This window comes from Cygnus atratus, chromosome Z (assembly GCF_013377495.2).
Source record: "Cygnus atratus isolate AKBS03 ecotype Queensland, Australia chromosome Z, CAtr_DNAZoo_HiC_assembly, whole genome shotgun sequence".
NCBI lineage: Eukaryota > Metazoa > Chordata > Aves > Anseriformes > Anatidae > Cygnus > Cygnus atratus.
Window position 1 is genome coordinate 34,685,104 of NC_066396.1, and position 18,097 is coordinate 34,703,200.

General features: G+C 36.4%; 1 protein-coding gene across 9 annotated transcripts in view; it reads left to right on the plus strand.

Annotated features, from left to right (window-relative positions):
* CCDC171 (coiled-coil domain containing 171) overlaps positions 1-18,097 on the plus strand; it is a 168,116-nt gene that overhangs the window by 46,216 nt on the left and 103,803 nt on the right. For all 9 annotated transcript variants that reach the window (XM_035569709.2, XM_035569708.2, XM_035569707.2 and 6 more), the window contains 3 exons: positions 9,744-9,846; positions 14,757-14,860; positions 17,703-17,792. In XM_035569709.2, the coding sequence (XP_035425602.1) occupies positions 9,744-9,846; positions 14,757-14,860; positions 17,703-17,792 (297 nt within the window). The remainder of the gene's footprint in view (positions 1-9,743; positions 9,847-14,756; positions 14,861-17,702; positions 17,793-18,097) is intronic.

Genomic DNA, 18,097 nt, shown 5'->3' on the forward strand with positions numbered 1-18,097 from the left:
CTTACAGCAGCAGTGAACAGGAGTAGAGGCCTGCAGAAGAGAGGATCTGCAGACTTATTGCTGTTGTCTGTTCAGCTTATCTGAAAAATAAAGATATTTTAAAGGGTTACATGTTCACAGTCTGTAAACAAAAACATTATGAACAAGTAGACTTAAGTAGACTTGAATTATAGTTTCCCTGACTATGGATAATCAAATAGGTGAAAATTGTAAATAAGAACTGAATTGGAAAAGAAACCTGTAAGAGTAACTGCCTTTTGGAGTAAAATTGCTGAATGGTTCTCCATCATGAATGTTGAAGTCAGTATTGGGTGTGATTTCTGTAAAATTCATACACTTTAGTTCAGACAGGAATTAGTTCATAGAGATCTGTAGTGTGCATTTATAAATAAAATCTGTTTTAAGTAACTGGGATCAGATGACTCTGTCCTCTGACAGATGATAGATCTTTTGTATGTCAGTCTTTGCCCTTGCCAATGTTTTAGTGAATTTGGATTCTCATTTCAAAATTACATTGATTGGCCATTCTTACAGTAACTACAAAATTAGTGTGTATGAATGGCAAAGCATTCACCTATTCAGTGGTTTTAGGTTTTGTCATAGAGCTAATTACTAGTTTCAATTGATTGATGCCAAATGGTTCATCTTACTTTTTAATTTTTTTTAGTCAGAATTATTCCATACATTGTCTTAATATACAGTTCTCATGCAGATTGGTAACTAATAACAGATAAATCAAAAACCCCTTCTTCCTTCTGGGAGAATCACACCTTCTTCCATGCAAGAAGAAGTGTATTAAAAGACATTTGCTGGCCTAGTTAACCTGGAAAAGTCATCTTATATGACACAAAAGGAATAAGAAGATAGAAAAGCAACTGTCTCCCCTAACTACTGTCAGTAATGATTAGTATGCATTCATATGAAATATATGTTCAATATGACATATTTCTACTATGAACATTAGAGACTCGTTAGCTATCTCTGTGATACAAGTTTTCCTTTTTATTTTGTGTTTTATTTTTTAACATTTATGCTGTATTTGACAAAAATTCAGGGCAAAATTCTAGTTTTCGTCAAGGTTTCTGGTAAGGGCAAAAATATTAAATAGTGTATTCAAAATGAACTTTACATTATAGAAGGGTAAAAAGCAGAATAGATTGTCTTGGTTAAAAGAAGGGTCTTGTTCATAGAGCTGGTTGTTTTAATTGTTACAATGGAGTGATTTCAAACCAGAGGACTGCCTTGAACAGGTAATAAAAACACTCATTTTCTGTGGAGTTGCATTAATGGTCCCCTTTGGGATTAGGTTTTTATCACCTTGGATGGCTTTGTATTTTTCGTGAAGACTTACTGTATTTGTTTGAGAAGCAGGAATGGCTGTGTGGTCTTGTTTATTGAGTCTGGACTTTTTTTTTTTTTTTTTTTTTTTTTCCCCCAGAAACGTAAAAGCAGAAGTCTCTGGCAAAAACTGAGTATAGATAGCATTTCACATACACATACTAAAATTGTGTGAAAATGTGTTCTCTTCCCTTCATTTCCCAATCTTGCTTTCTTGATCTGTTCATTACTTTCCTATGTTTTATACTACCATTAGACATCCTGTCCTTTCCACTCCAGTCTCATAATCTTATATTGGTTTCTCACTATACTGCTATAATACAGGTTAACATTTTTGTTTGTAAAACGTTTTGGGAAATATAATCAAACCAGTGAAGGCTGTTTGTTTTTAGAGAAACAGACTTATGCAGGGACCAAATACATTCTTTGGAAACTTTTTATATCGAAAAGAACATTTTTTTTATGGCTCAGTTGAATGTATAGTAAAGTAGTTACACTGCTTTTAATTTTAAATATCAGCATGTGGCACAAGTTTGCCAGAAATTTGCATGGATCAAATGTGATAGAATCTGTTGGTATCAAACAAAACTGCTTATGAGTGTTCAGCATGAGCAGGCTTTCAAGATTTCCATTGTGTTTTTACTGAGGAAATTGGTCTCAAGCTTGTCATTATTTCCAGCTAGGGTTTTTAGAAATTTTAGCTTGAAGAACAGGAATTTGGAAGAATGGCCATTGTGATTCAGATCTTGTTTTAAATTGAAACAGTCCCAGCTGTATTCCTGCCCCATTGAAAGAATAACTGGTGCCTTGAATAGGTTTTAAAGTTACTCAGGGTATTTACATTTCTGGCACCTAGTAGTGGATGAGTACTAATTCTTAGTACCAGACAAGAGGGAGACATTGAATCTTTATTTTATGAGAAATGTATATTGAAATTTGGGGAACTTGCCAATTCACCAGAATGCATATTAGGAAATTGCAGTCATTAAGAATAGTGTATTTTAGTGTAAATTTCTTTAATCTGGATGTATTGTGTATTCACTTCCTCCCGCTTGTATAGATACTATCAGGAGTAGTATAATTGTATAATTAGTGTATAAGTAGTGTAATAGATTACACCCAGACTCTTTTGCCTTGTGGCATATAAATCTTTTCCTTGCAGTCATGCATGCAGTCATGTGGTGTATATATTCAGGCTGTCTGTAATAGCCTTGTAGGTTATTGCAAGCTGAAAGTCAGGACAGGAGTGTTTGAGAATCTAGTTCATGTACATTGGCAGTAACTGTTGTTGTTTAGTAGTAGTCTCTCAAGTGTCGATTGAACAGACAATAAAACACCCTGAATGTTATGATTATTCTACAAATTCTGTGGAATAGGATCTGGTACTCAATGGCAAAGATTAACTGTGAACATTTTTTTGTTTCAATTAAAAACAAAAGAAAAAAAGCAACACAGAAGACAGAGGCACAGCCTTCATTAATTTTGTGCTAATGATTGTTAAATGGTGTATTACCTTGCTTTGTGTTTTTGTTCTACTTGCCTTAACTCAAGTATTCCTTCTTCTGTTGTCCCAGTTTAAGAAGACCAATCAGTTTGATAAATCCCATTGATGTCAAGCATATGTTTAAATGATCTTCTACAAAGAAATCAATTTCATAATTTATTCTGGAGATGTCTCTCAAACTGTGATGTCCCAGTGTTTGAAGACAGGCATCTAAGAAGTACTTTTGAAGTTGCCAATTTTTGAAAAAAAACTGACTTAACCAAAAAAGCCTGAAGAGAAACTCTTACAAAATTCTCTTCTACCAAAAGGTTGTTGCAAACTTCTCTGTAGGAAACTAGAATTGTCCTATTTAAAACTTGAGCATTTTTGATGAATTTCATTTCAGGTTATTAAAACTGAGGCACAAAATTTCTTGAGAAATTGTATTTAATTTACTGTGGCCAGGCATGTTTTAAAGACTGCTCTACAAACTTTCAAAAATTTTAGCTAATACAAGATAATAAATAAAATGTGAAGTATTTAATAGCTAGTTAACTTGCAACAAAAATAAAGAGGAGCCTAAAGAACTATATTGTTGGGGGTTGGGGGAGTTGTTTTGTTTTTGATATAGTTCATGCTTGGTTGCTTAAAATTTGTGCCACTGTCCTGCAGTACAGATATCACTCAGGTAAAACCAGTTGTTTACTGTGGAGCAGCCTTCTGGAGCTATTTCTGTAACTGATTTGCTTTGGTCATGCTTGGTCACTGCATTCCGATTCTTTTACAAAGCATTTACCCAAATGCTTTTCAAGGAGTAGCTGAACATGCTGCTTCTTAGTGACTGTGTGGCTATGTCTAGCTTTGGCACATGCTCTGACATCAACAGATGACACTTGGACTGCACACTAAGTGACTGAATTAGTCTGTGTGCAGTAGAGCCACACAGGAAATCCCTGCAACTGCAAATAAAACAGGCAATGCTCCTGAGAAGATCCCTCATGGAATAATGGCAGTAGATTGCAGGACAGGACCCCAGTTCCTTGTTTGATAGATCTGGAGTTTTTGTTAAGTTAGTTTTGAAAGAGCCTCAGACTCCTGCCTACATGTTTATTCTTAAATTGTATTGAGCTTGAGATGCACACATTTGCAGAATCAGGTCACATGGGCTATTCTTGAAGCATGTATAGTAGGGTTTATGCTTACTTTATTCAACAACATCAGAGTTCACTCTTAGAAAATCCTAAAAACAAAAACCACAACATAAATCAAAAAAGAAAACAAATAAATGAACAAACAAACAAAACAAAAAAACAAACTATGGGACTTCATTTCTGGAGCAGGTGATGTAATGATACCAAAATAGGAGACTGTAGATGAGAGTACCTCTGCAACCATGGTGGTAGGGAGTTGCCCAGATAAGTGCAAATACCCTGCCTCTGAAAGGTTAGTGTAATTCTGACAGTGGGTGAAATAATTTATACAAGTAGTAGATTTTCCTAATAGTTCCAGTTATTCTTAGTTAAGGATTTGTAGCATTTGGAAGAATTTTCCCCTGGTTGGAGCCTACAATACTTGTAATAAAAAATACTTGGCTTCTATTTAATGTCTTGAAAAACACAGTTTTGTTTTTAGATGTTTATGTAAATATATGGTGAAATACATTCTTCTACCAGAATGTCTTCTGTTCTCAAGGGATGTTTTGCAATACTAAGAGCCTTCTTAAGGATATGAGGTTTGACTTGGGGAAGGGGCTATAATCCAGCATATATTCTGAGTTCAGGAAGTATGATTTTGCTGCCATATTATTTGGTTTCTAGCCTCCCAATCTGAATATTTTGAAGGGGGAGAATTGTGTTTGGGAGGGATAGGAAATACTCAATATAAGTTTGGAGAATTTTAAATTCTCAAGTGTTTTTGATGCATGCAGTTGGGCTTTTTGAAATCAGACTTGATAGTGGATGTATTATTTGCTTCAACCAGACTATCCTTTCATTTTTCCCTGTGGGTACCTTCCTTTCAGAATAATCACACAGAATGGCAGTCACTGCTGCTGGCAGGCATCTCTGGAGATATCTAATCTACCCCCCATTCAGAGCAAGGTCAGCTACAATAGGTTTTTCAGGACTGTATCCAGCTGGATTTTGAATATCTCCAAGGACTGAATCTACACAATGACTTTGGACAGTCTGTTCTAGTGTTTGACCATCCTCACAGTATTTTTTTTTCTTGTATTTAAATGGAATTTCTTGTAGTTTAGTTTGTGTACATTGCCTCTTGTGCAGTGACGGAGCACCACAGAGGAGTCTGGCTTCCTTTTCTCCGCTTCCTCTTGTCAGGTGCTTACACATATTGTAAGTCCACCTGAGCCTTCTCCTCTCTAGGCTAAACAGTCCCAGCTCTCTTTGCCTCCCCTGGTATTACAGTTTTACCAGTCCCTATGTCATCTTTGGCCCTTTGTTGGATTCAGTCCTATAAATCCATTTCCCTCTTTTACTGGGGAGCCCAGAACTGGACCCAGCACTGCAGATGTGTCTCACCAGGGCTGAGTAGAGGGGAAGGCATCACTTTCCCTTAACTTGCTGGTGATGGCTTTGCTAGTGCAGCCCAGAATACTGGTGGCCTTCTTTGCCTCAAACACACATTGCTATCTCATGGTCAGTTGACTCAAGTTGGTTTCCAGCCTGTGCTGCCATGTGGAGTTATTTTTCCCCAGGTGCAGGACTTTGCACTTACCTTTTTTTGCACTTCCTCATGTTCCTCTTGGCCCATTTCTCCAGTAGCTGCAGGTCCTTCTGAATAGTAGCAAAACCCATCTGGTGATTCAGTCAATACTTCCACTTTTTTACTGAAAACTTGCTGAGGGTGCACTCTGACCATCATCCCAGTCATTAATGAAGATGGTAAACAGCATTGGCTCCGCTGCTGACTCCACTGGGATACCAGCCACACCAGCCTTCTGCCACTGCTCACGACGCTCTGCCTGCTTACTGCCCCACAAGCCCTGCAGTTCAGCCGGTTTTAAATCTGCCTCATTGTACACTTATCTAGCCAATACTTCATCAGTTTATCTATGATGATGTTATGGGAGGCAATGTCTAAAGACTTACTAAAGTCAAGATAAATGACATGCTGTGCCATTTCCCCTCAACCTTCAGGACATTTGTCTCATTGTCGAAGGCTGTCAGGTTAGTTAAGCTGGATTTCCTCTTTCTATATCCATGTTCAATACTACTGATCACCTTCTTGTCCTTCATGTGTTTGGAAATGGTTTCCTAAATTACTTATTTTATCACCTTCTCAAGGATAAGTGCGAGACCAACTTGCCCGAAGTTCCCTGCATCCTCTTTCTTTCCCTTTCTGAAGACAGGAGTGACCTTTGCTTTCTTGCAGTCCTCAGGAACCTCCCATGATCACCAAGGTATTTCAAAGACAGCTTAGAGTGGCCTGACAATGACATTGGCCTGCTTGCTCAGCTCTTGTGAGTACATGCCATTAGGTCCCATGGGTATGTGTGCATTCAGTTTGTTCAAATGTTTCCTACCTGGTCTTCCACCCTGAGGGTAGGTCATCTTGGTCCAGGCTTTACCACTGGTCTCAGGGAACTGAGATTCATGAAGGCTGGTCTTGTGCACTGAGGTGAACAAGGCATCGAGAAAGCCTTTCTTGTGTCCTCATCACCAGATCTCCTTCCCCACTCAGTAGCAGGCCCACATTTTGCCCAGTCTTCCTTTTGCTGGTGATTTGTGTGAAGATACCTTTACTTCTGCCTTTTGTGTGCCTTGCTAGATTCAATTCTAGGTAGATTTTAGCTTTTCTAGGCTCATTCCTCTATGCTTTGACAGTGTCTCTGTGTTTCTTCCAGGTCACCTGTTCCCACTTCCACCTTCTGTGTGCTTCCTTTATATATTTAAATTTACCTGGGAGGTCCTTGTTCATTCTTGCAGGTCTTCTGTTGCCTTTGATTTTCAAGGATCACCTCCAAGCTCAAGAATGGACAGTCCTGATGAGCAGGAAGTGAAGAAAATCAGCAAAAGGCTTACTTTACAAGTGGTCTTTCACCTCTTTCTACTAATGCGGTAGAAAGGGTTGGGAAGCAAACCATCCTTACGTAAAGGCTTTAGCACTTTGTCACCTAATTTCCCTTTTGAAGTAATCTAGGGAACGTTCATACAAGTATTCACACAGGAATGACATCGCCTAACACAAACATGATGACGGATGGAGGTGGTGGGAGAGAGTAATCTCATCTCTTCGAATAGTTGGATCTGGCAGAGATCTTTCAGCAGCTGCAACTGATTATATTTGACTTCTACACTCTAGTGGACTCCATTTCCCCTTTCAAAGCAGAGTTATGTATGCCCTCTGTGTTTGTTCATCTTGAAGACAAGAAAACTACGAGAGTTACAGCTACTGCCATGAACTATCAGATGGGTGCTTTTGGAGAAGACTGAGGTACTCTCTCATTAGAATTGTGCAGTGCAAGTATGAGAGCAAACAGAAGTTTTAGAAAGGGAAAGTCTAACTACCTGTAAGGGGAAAAAAAAACCACTTCACAGTGAGGATTGTGAGCTATTGGAACAGGTTGCCTGGAGGGGTTGTCGAATCTCTGTCCTTGAGGATACTTGAAACTTGACTGGACAGTGCTCTGAGCAACCTAACCTGACTTCAAGCATGGCCCTGCTTTGAGTGGGGAGTGGGACCAGATGACCTCCAGAGATCCTGTCAGCTTAAATTATTCCATGATTTTATGACTCTACGCATTCTTATTAGATACCTGTCAGTGAGACATAAGAAGTTAGATCGATATGTTCAGACCCTTTTGTACTCTTATCCAGTGTCTGGATTTCCTACACTGTAGTTCACTGTATTTCTATTCATTTCTAATAATGGAAGAGAGTGATTGAAAATGGGAGTTAGAAAGGAAGGATACAATTTTTTTTGCAGCAGAAGTGTGGAGAAACTGGCTAGTCTAAAGAATTTCCTTTTGATCTTTATTGCTGTTGAAAAACAGAGACTGAAATTGGTTTAGAGAGTATGGATGCAGTTAGCAAATAAAGCACAGAGCAGTAGTGAAGACTAAATAAACTGCAATATACTGTCTAAATTGTGGTAAATTAACTAAATCAAATGAAAAAATTGGATTAGTAGAGAAAAAGAATTCTCACATTTGAATTTTTCATGGGAAAGGGTTTTTCTGGGAAGATTTAGTTTGCTCTTGTCTGTGCTGGAGTGCTTTATATAAAAAAGAGTATTTATTCTATGATGATGCTGATCATGTTGCTAACTTATTTTTAATATGTGAGGTCTTTGAGATTATATCAGTACGGGACAGTAATGAATTTCATATATTTGCATCCTGTGAACTATTTTTACTGGATTTCAGCAAATACAATCTCTCTCTACACAGAAAATTTTATAGACTAAGAATTAAAACTTTCTTATTTTTAAATATATAGAAGCGATATGGAAATTCTTTATGAAGTGTAGTACAAATTCTCACACAAGGAAAGGCGTGTAAATGCTACAGGGGACCTAACATTGAAATACACACATGAATAATATATTAGTTGATATACGGTACATATAATTAAAATTGAAAGAGTAAAGCAAATTTATAAAATATTTAAACTGAGTAGTGAAGAACACTGCAGAGAATTAAATGTCTTTTTTTTTCCTTTTTTTCTTTTTTTTTTTTTGCCTGCCAGTTTTACGCTACTAGTATGTAGCAGTAGCAGTTTTCTTAGGGAGGATGTTTTCCACACTTGAGAAATTGACTGGGTCTTTACATGTGCAGTGAAACATAATTAAAGCGATGGTTTATAGATATGATAGAAAACAGTAGGATTTTTTTCAGTGCAAATAGGGTAAACGTCCATAACAAAGTAGAAGTGGAAATTAGTCAAATAGGTATTAGAATTTAGAATAAAAATAAATTGAGTAATTAAAAATAATTAGTTTGAACATAACATCTTTGAACATAACCTTTGACATCTTTGAACATAAACCTTGTTATAAGAAAATTATGAAAAAAATATTTAAATCTAGTTTCCTCTTGATTTTTTTAAACTTGTGAGTTGTAACACACTTTGTCAATGATCATCTAAAATTATACTTTTCTTTTGAGAAGTCAAAGCTACATATGTCCAACAGGATGTTAGTCTTGTCTGGAATTACAGATGCATCTGTAATAGCAGTCTTTGAAAGCTGCAAGTTTTAATATTGGATATAAATTGAAAGAATGATTTGATACAGTCGATATTATTGCATTGATTAAAAACTCTGCTATAATACCATTCTACCCTCAATATAAAAACAGTGTCTTAATTTGAACAATAGGTTGCACTTAACAGCTTTCTTTAAGAAAATTCAATGCTAGAAGCTGAAAGGCTCTGCTGCTTTACATTCCATTCATAGGGAGAAGTTTTTGAGGTTGAGGAAATAACTATCAAGCTTGGAAGATACTAACAATTGAAGTAGGCAGGTTTGCAATGAGAATAGGTGTGGGATTTGACAGAGTGCCAAATCATGAATTTCTAGACTGTCTGCCAGTAGTTTGGTGTCTTTCTGGATGCCCTTGTAGGGTATAACAATAGATTTCATTGCTTGCATATTGCTTCATGGGCAGCAGTTAATCATCGTTCATTAAGATATTTTTAAAGCAGAAGATCTTCAAGAACAATTTTTATTTTTATTTTGACTACCTGAAGCCTTTACATCTATTTTAAATGTGCTTCAAGTTTCCATGAAACCCTGTTAATTATTTGTGGCATTAGCTCATTTGACTCAGGAAAAGAAGTGTTAAAAGTATAACATGAATCTAAACATAAAAGGCAATAAAAATACCATGATCTGTATTGCTTATGTTTACTATTTTAATGGATTTCTTTTCCCCCCTCCTGTCTGTCTCTCCTGTCAAATAAAGGCCAAGAAACACCAGGTCTTTCTAACAGAGACGTATGAAAACAACATGAGAGAGCTGGAGTTACTCTTGGACAGCTTTGCTATGTCAGGCCAGCGGACAGCAGGTTAGTTGAAGGTATAAAATGACAGATGCATCTGTCAGTGTTCCAAAGTCACTACATTGTGGGAATTCTGCAGATGCCTCTTGCATTCCCTCTTCTCAACATGCTTTGATTTGATGACATGATAAGAGCAGTTCTCACAGCAGTCAAATGGCCTTCCTAGCTGAGAAAGGGTGACGGAATGTGGACCTGCTGTTGTCAGCCCAGAGCTTGATTTACAAATGCTGGGGTGTATATGATCGGTCAGAAAAGGGCTCACTTGCTGTGCTCTAAATCCAACTGAGAAAAAAGTCCTTACAGTATACCTGCAAAGGGAACAGATGTTTTGCCTGAACTGAGCCAAATTCTCAGGCAACCTTCAGCAACTTAAAGGTCATATATTCAAAAAGGTTGTGTAGGACACATGATATAACACAATACTTTTTGCTGTTGAGTGTGCACTAATATTGTATTGCATTCAATTGATCTAATGCAATTATTTTTCTGTTCTAATTATAATGAATTGCAAGTTAGTAGTTGTCAGTCAACAAACTGCTGCGTGCATAAATATTTGAAATTGTGGCTAACAAACAGAATTTTAATATAAAAGCTTGTGATCTTTTTTAAAGAGTGAAAACAATACGCTTTTTTCATTTCATTTCATTCATTAAAAGCTATGTATAAAAAAATTCTCTATGTGATTCCTGTTAGAAAGTCATATGCTAGACACAAAAAGCTTTCAATTTACAGAGCAAATAAACTGGAAAAAACAACAACAACAACAACCACCAAAACAAAATAAAACAAAAACAGGTCAAATGTTTCTTAAAGGGCAAATTAATTTATTTGATTTAAATTGTGATGACAAGTTTCTTCAATGTTTAGCAACAACAGACATAAAAGGTGGTATAACACCTTTAAGGAAAGATGCGCATATAAATTAAGATTTTTTTAAGGCCTAGCACTGTTAAAATAGAGTAAAGGAACTTCCTAGGAATTCTTTTGCTCTCAAAGGCCTAGCCTTGAATATGTGATAAATTGATTTCTTCATATGGGCTATATAACTTTTATTTGGGAGCTGGTATCAGTCTTATTCTGTAATCATAAGTGTAATTCCTGTGGGTAATACCTATAGGTTTGCTGCAGATATGTCAGACTGAAAAGCTCTTCAAATCTGTATGTTTTCCTCAGTCTTGCAAAGTTCCACATGCCCAGAGGGGATACTGCAATTCTGGAGGGAGCTGGATGCTGCTGCCAAAGTGTAGTTCCAAAGCAGTAATTGTCTTTTGGATAGGTTTTCTGTTCTCCCTCATGATAAACCTTGCAGAGAACAGCTTTGACCTGTTTCTGTCTTATTAGGGATTTGGTAACTTCAGTATTAATTTGCTTTTGTTGTTTGAAGTAAACTTCGAAAGAACTTATTTAAAGGGATCTTTTTTTAAGCTTCAGTGTCTCTGTAGAGGCTTAGTTGAGGCAGAAAGTCAAATTTAGCACTGCTGTAGATTGAGTCTTTATCTCTAACACTGAAGTGGATGTTGACAAATATATTTGTTCTACATGTTCAGTATGCTTTTAAGTGTGAAACTTAACATTTTTAATGCTCTCAGCTTAACATGTTACACTTAGGAATTTATTATCTAACAATATAATTTTTCAAAAAAAAAGTCTTATTTGAAATGGAAATGCCTTGATGCCAGTAAAAATCAAAATCACTGGTAAATCTTCATAGTTTAATTAGCAGAAGCGGGGAATTGATGCAACACGACCCACAGTTGACTGGACAGTCTTCCTTGTTTTGATTCTTTTTTCTTTAGACTTTCAACTCCAGTGGTCAAAATTTTTCCTTAAAAATCTGTCAATATAAAGGCTCCAGACTCTTCATTTAAGTGCTGATAGTTACTGTGCTTTTGGAGCTATCCAGGAAAAAGAGAAGAAGACTTTATATTTGTCAGATTAAAAGAAATTAAAAAAAAAATCTTTATACATTCCAAACTAAGGAGCACAATCTACATCTTCCTCTTTTTAAGTGACCTTTATAAATATTCCACAGCATTGTTACTGTTACCAGCCAATTTGCATGATTTCAGTTTGTTCATATTCAGTTTGTCATATTTTGCAGTTACTCACCTGTAGGGTGTGTGCTCAGAGAAATTTGTCTTCATTTTAAAAGGAAAAAAAGGAAAAAAAAATTTGCAGTAATCTGAAAAAAAAAAAAATTGTGAATTGAGTATAAAGAGATAAGAGTTTTAGCTGTTTGAATCAGTAGAAAGACTGAAAGAGTAGTTTACTCATCTTTTTACCTCCTGTCAGAGTCACGTTGAACCTGGCATTTTCCCCAGATTTTTCCCCAAAACTCTTAGGTGATACTGGGCAAACGCTTCAAGTATTGTTTTCCCCCTCGTTGCTGAAGTAAGGGCCTCTCCAGCAAGACAGTGCCATTTGGATTATGTTGCATGTCTCCTGCATAGCTGTATGGAAACAGACAACATTTGGCCAGTATTAAAGCTGTAGGCTTGTTTTCAGCTAATGCAGGAAGGTGGAATCTGGTATTTCTGTTGGCAAGCTGGGCTGCCTAGAAAATAAGGTTGCAGCAAAGGCAAAGAATGCCAGGATGGAAAGTTTACTGGCAAAAGTCTGTTCTTGGCAACCATGATACAAATTAAGACAGTTCAAAGACATGTTTTAGGGACAGCATTGCAGGTTGGGACTTCAGAAATGAAGATACATTATTTAGACAGCTTGATGAAAAATATGGATTGGAAGACAACTGCTAGATTGACTTAATGGCTATTATTTTAAGTTGACGATAGCTGCGTGTTACAGCTTCTTTGGAGCTGGAAGTAAGGAAGAGCAGTACTTTTTTTTTTTTTCCTGTGCAATAGGTTCACTGCAAAGTGTTCCTACAATAGATAATAGGAAGAAATTGCTTTTGTAATTGAAAAGACAGCACTGGAGTCCTGTGCATCCTTAACTTTAGCTATGGTAAAACGGCAGTATTGTAAGGTGTTACAGATCTGTTATTATATCTAAAATCTGAACTTCTCACAAAAGGTCAGATTTTATGATTTTTTCTCAGGATGATTGTAAGTGTAATAAATTGCCATCTGGGACAGTTCTAGGACTCAGAGTTTTGAGTCAGGGCACTGGACTCCCATTGAGAAGATCTTGCTTTTCCCTGACTCTGTAGATGGTTAGAAACTGTGGAAAATAGCTGTCCACTGGAGGTACCTGATAAGACGGAGCAGCATTCTGTCCTAGAGATGTGCCTTATTTCTAAATTCACTTTTATGTACATTCTTTCTAAGTTCACTTTTATGCTGTAGGGCAGATTATGCTCCTGAGACTGAAAACAAATTTACAAAACTGTATTGGTTTTTCTAGGCGTAACTTTGACAGAAACAGCTGGCCAGCAAGTTGAATAGAAAAGTTAGTGTCCAATCTGAATAGTACTCAGCCATACTGTATGCTTTCTGGCATTGAAGGGCTGGGAAAGAAGTCAGTAATTAATTTAAAACTTAAATTTTCAGAATGGCTGTTGGCAGTATTTTCTAACTTGCATGTGTGTGCAGGTTTTCCACTAACAATAGTGTGTTATGTGTGGCATACAGGATAAATCTAATTTTTTAGAATATCACACTAATTAGGTAATACTAACCACAGGATTCTTTAAAAATAAAAAAAAAAATCCAACAACTTGGAAGTCTGTAAGGGCACCTTCTCTGACTGACAAAATTTCATTCAGGACTGTGACTGACCCAATGAAAAGACTTAGTGTTTAGTATCTGATTTGACTTTATGAGCCACCCTGGGAAAATTGATGATAAATGCACATTACTCATTACAGCTTTTTTGGAGCTAGAAGTGTAGAAGAATAGTACTTTTTTTTCTCTTTTTTTCTTTTTTTTTTCTTTTCTGTACAATAGGATGACTTCAAAATATTCCTGCAGTGGGTAATAGGGAGAAGCCCTGTACATTCTTATTTTCAAGGCTTGAGGAAAAGGTGATGTTATCATTTGTTACAAAATGGACTTATAAAAGTTGCATACTAATATAAACAAAGCTGAGGAGGAATCTGTCAATAACTTGCTATTTTGCTGTAACACCAGAAAAAACGAGTACGTTTTTCTTGGAAATTTAATATCAGCTGACATCTTGTGACCTCTTGATCAATATAGGGTTGTTTTGCTTTCTTAGCACATTGTACTACAGCCTTTGGAATGTTCAGACTTGTTCATATGTCCCTAATTAAGGCAACCAGATCAGAAGTCTCCATCTAAAGGTTTAATAAATAAGTATAGTGTGTATATAATGGATATATCAGCTTGAAGATTTATAATTGAAACATTATGTAGGACTCTGCAGACAGATAATACTTTTTTTTATTATTTCCTTTGGAATGAAATTCTAGATCATTTAAAAGGTTTTTAAGACCTCTCCAAGCATAATATAGTCAGTCATGTGATCTTTGGCTCAGTAAAGCTTTGAGTAAATGAAGTACTACATTATAATTTGCATGCTTAGTCACAACAGCAAAATAATGTCAAGAAAAGTGTAACATGCTTAACTTTCAGGGAATGTGTTTTTCAAAGTGTGTTATTGTGTGGTTTTAATGTTGGCTGGTCTGACTGAATGACACAGTTTTGACCACTGTAGAAATTATATTTGAGACTGCATACCAAATACATTAGGTAAAAATGTAATCCAGAATTTACAGTCCTGTATCTTGTATTACAAGTTTTATACAAATGTCTTTCAGCTGTATTTGCTGTGAAGGTATGGCTAGTCAGCTTTATCTTTTGTGGAAAGAAAGGCTGCTGTTCAGTGTTTTGTATTGTCACTGAAGCCCTAACTAATTTTAATATTTCTCATCCAGTGTGAGTAGTTTTCTCTCTGTGGCTTTATGGGCTTAATTTTCATTCTCTATTTTTCTTTAGGCACTTGTAAGGACAAAGATAAGCCTTCAAGCTTCTCTGTCCTTGAGACTTTGAGTTGTACCTTGACAGCTTACCAGAACAAGCTGGAAGATACGTCTAATGAGGTAACACTTGCACTGTTTGGCTCTATATGTATTGCCTTCAGCCTGCAGCAGTACATACGCTTTGCTTGTAACAAAGGTCAGAAGAGAGGGAATGTTGAGCTGACAGCTTCACATATACAAAAAGAAATAGCCTCTGTCACTACTATTTCTCTAAGCTTGCCCTGCGGTAAAGTTTCACTTATATTTGGGGGGACGGGGAAAAGAGTTTTTTTTCCCCACTTTTTTTTTTTTTAATCTGTTGGGCTTATTATTTTCAATAATCATTCATGGAAATAGGTCTTCCATATCTAGGATTTCAGTTAAAAGAAGATGTAAGAGTTTGGGCAGTGTATATTACAGTACTCCTAAATACCACTTAAGACTCAGCAGTCATTGGTATCAGATATGCAAATATGCATTCCCTTGTATATTTAAAAAGTGGCATAATTTTCTGAGATGAGTGTGTTTATGATGAAGTCTCTATTTTTTGATGGCGTTTTGCAGTCTTTTCAAGTAAAATAGTACCTTGACAGTACTTTCCTTAAGATACCTAAGATGGCAATTGATACATTTCAATTTTGGGAGTCCTACCCTTGAAAAAAAAATGCTTTTCATGCAGTTCTACTGACCTTTTATTTTACTGTCTGAAAAGTCACAATCTTGCATTTATTTTCTCATTTGTATTGCTAATGTGATTAAATTAATCCTCTTGGGTTTAAAGGTTTTATGAATTTGTAGCTTTAAAGGCTGTAGAGAGAAGTTAACTACACTTTGTTAAAGCTTTTCTGTACAAAATTTTAATTAGCTTATCTTTGGATAAAATTGGCAAATACGGAAGAGCAAGGTGTAGTAAGACTGTAAAAATGCCAGTAATGTTTTTTCATTTTTAGGTTTTGTCTTTTGTTTTGGCAAATGCATAGTCTAGCTAGGCATTCGCAATATTAAAAAAAAAAAAAAGTATATCAGCTTTGCCCGTCTTACAGGAAAAAGCATGGTCTCCTGGAAGACCTTTGAGTTTGTTCAGTGGGCGCAAAAATAAGTGACCATGGAAACAATTATACTTTTGTAAACAGCAAGCACCGTTAGGTCTCTCCCAGTGAGATAAGAGAGCCGACGTGTATAGTCATTATGAAACTCTTCTGAGACCCAAGTCTGGAAGCTGCAGAGTAACTAGGAACATATTACCCACAGCGAATTGTTATTTGGGAGGAGGAGTGTCACGTGGTGTGCAGCACAGTTGAAAAGTCGACTCAGCAGGCTTTGGCTTAGTGATGTGCTTTGTTGTGAAACCGTGCCAGAGACAGCAGTGGGGAGACCAAGGGGGTGGCTGCTAAGAAAGCAAAGAGGGTATTCTGACAGAAAGAAGAATGAACTGTCAAGGAAAATAAATCGCAAGCAGAGCAGGACCAGCTGATGACCTGCCACAAGACTTCCCAGTAGGACTGCATGTGACTGACCCTGAAGTTGTCATACAGAGCCAGAGATCACTGAGCACCTTCATGGTGCACAGAAAGGGCAGTGCTCTGTCCTTCTTGATTACCCCGTCCCCAAAGATAACACTGCTTTTGGTTTTTTGTATATTAGATATGTGTAGTAGTAAAACTGTTTGTAATAACACAATAAAACTCAAAGGGACTATGAAGGGCACTGTGCAATAAAAATAGGATGTTTTAATACACAGCAGTAACGGTTTAGTTTTGAGTAATTATGTAGTGGTTATTTTTGTAGTGAGATTTCCAACAAGACCACACATACTGATGGAATTATTAATATACATGTACACCTGTGTGGGTATGTGAAATATGCTGGTAAACTTGTAATTTGTCACATTTAATTTACTGTGTAAATGACTAGATTAAATTATATAGTTTGTGTGTGTGACTGAAAGTTGTATGCGTGTTTTGTTTTTGATGGAGAATAAGCTTTTGACTTTATGTGCAGAATGTGCAGACGCTCTAGTGCAGAGGCTAGAATATGCTTGGGGAGAGAAAAACGGCTACTAGACCATTACTAACCGTAAAAAGACTGGAAGTATTCCAGTTGCAGTCTGCAATTTGCCATAATTATTTCTGAGGGTTCTGCCAGGTATCCTGATCTGAAATTGAACAACAACAAAAAAAAATTCAGAGTAATTTGTAAATTTTGTAAATGGGATATTTTACTTCAGAGTTGTTTCTGAATGCTCAGGTGTGAGCAGTAGCCTTCAATGTAGTACATATCTTTTCGATGGTTTATTTCAGACGAATGTGTTACTAACCTTATCATCAGGTAACCAACAACAAAGGTTATAGTGATGCGTTATTATCTTTTTTTTTCTGAAAGTGAAGCTAGTACACCTAGTGGTCATTATGGACCACTAAGGTGGCTGCTTCTAAAACCTAAAAAGTTGACAAGTCAACACGTCTCTCTTGGGATCATTACTGCTGCTTCTTGGTATCTGACTGCTGTGCAGCACTCAGTAAAAAGCAAGAGACTATTCTCTTAGCTGGACACTTTGTGCAAAAGGCCAGTGACTTTGCAAGCATGTTTTCTCAAACCACTCCCTGAACCATAATCTGAATTTATTACATTTCAAACACACTTCAAAGTCCTTGTTTTTGTCAGATATTTTGAGAGTTGATGGGAAAGTTAATGATGGGCTCAGTTTGGGATTTTAGCCACTGCTATTTATCATAAATCACTATAAAAGAGTTTTCAGTGCTTTTTTTTTTTTTAATAGCACATTATTTAGATTGTGGAGAGTATAAATATTGTCAAAGGATTTGAATTGAAAATGAATTTATTATATAAAATTCTTCGTTTATATTCAAGTGATTATATAGCTCTTCCGTAAGAGCCATTTTGACCTCCGTGTTTTTCACAGCTTGGGAAAATGAAGGCTTTGTGTGAAAAGATGACAAAAGAACTTGAGATATCCAAAGAGAAAATGTATGCTTTAAGTCAAGACCTTAAGGTATGGTTTCATGAACTTAACATCAAATTTGAAAGTTCTGCAAAAAGTATCCATCTGGATGTATGTTATCTTTTCATCGTATCTGAATAAGTCTATGAATCATTGTATTCTGTTGAGCAGACTAGTTACCCTGCAAGGTTGTGTGAAGTCATTCTATCTCATTCTGGTTACCACCTGAGTCTACATAACTGAGCATTTCAATGATTGCACTTCTGAAATAATTTGAAATCTGTTTTTCAATTTTAAAGTATTGTTTTATATTGAGATGACTTTCAGTAGTTTTTTAACTAACTGTATCTACTTTT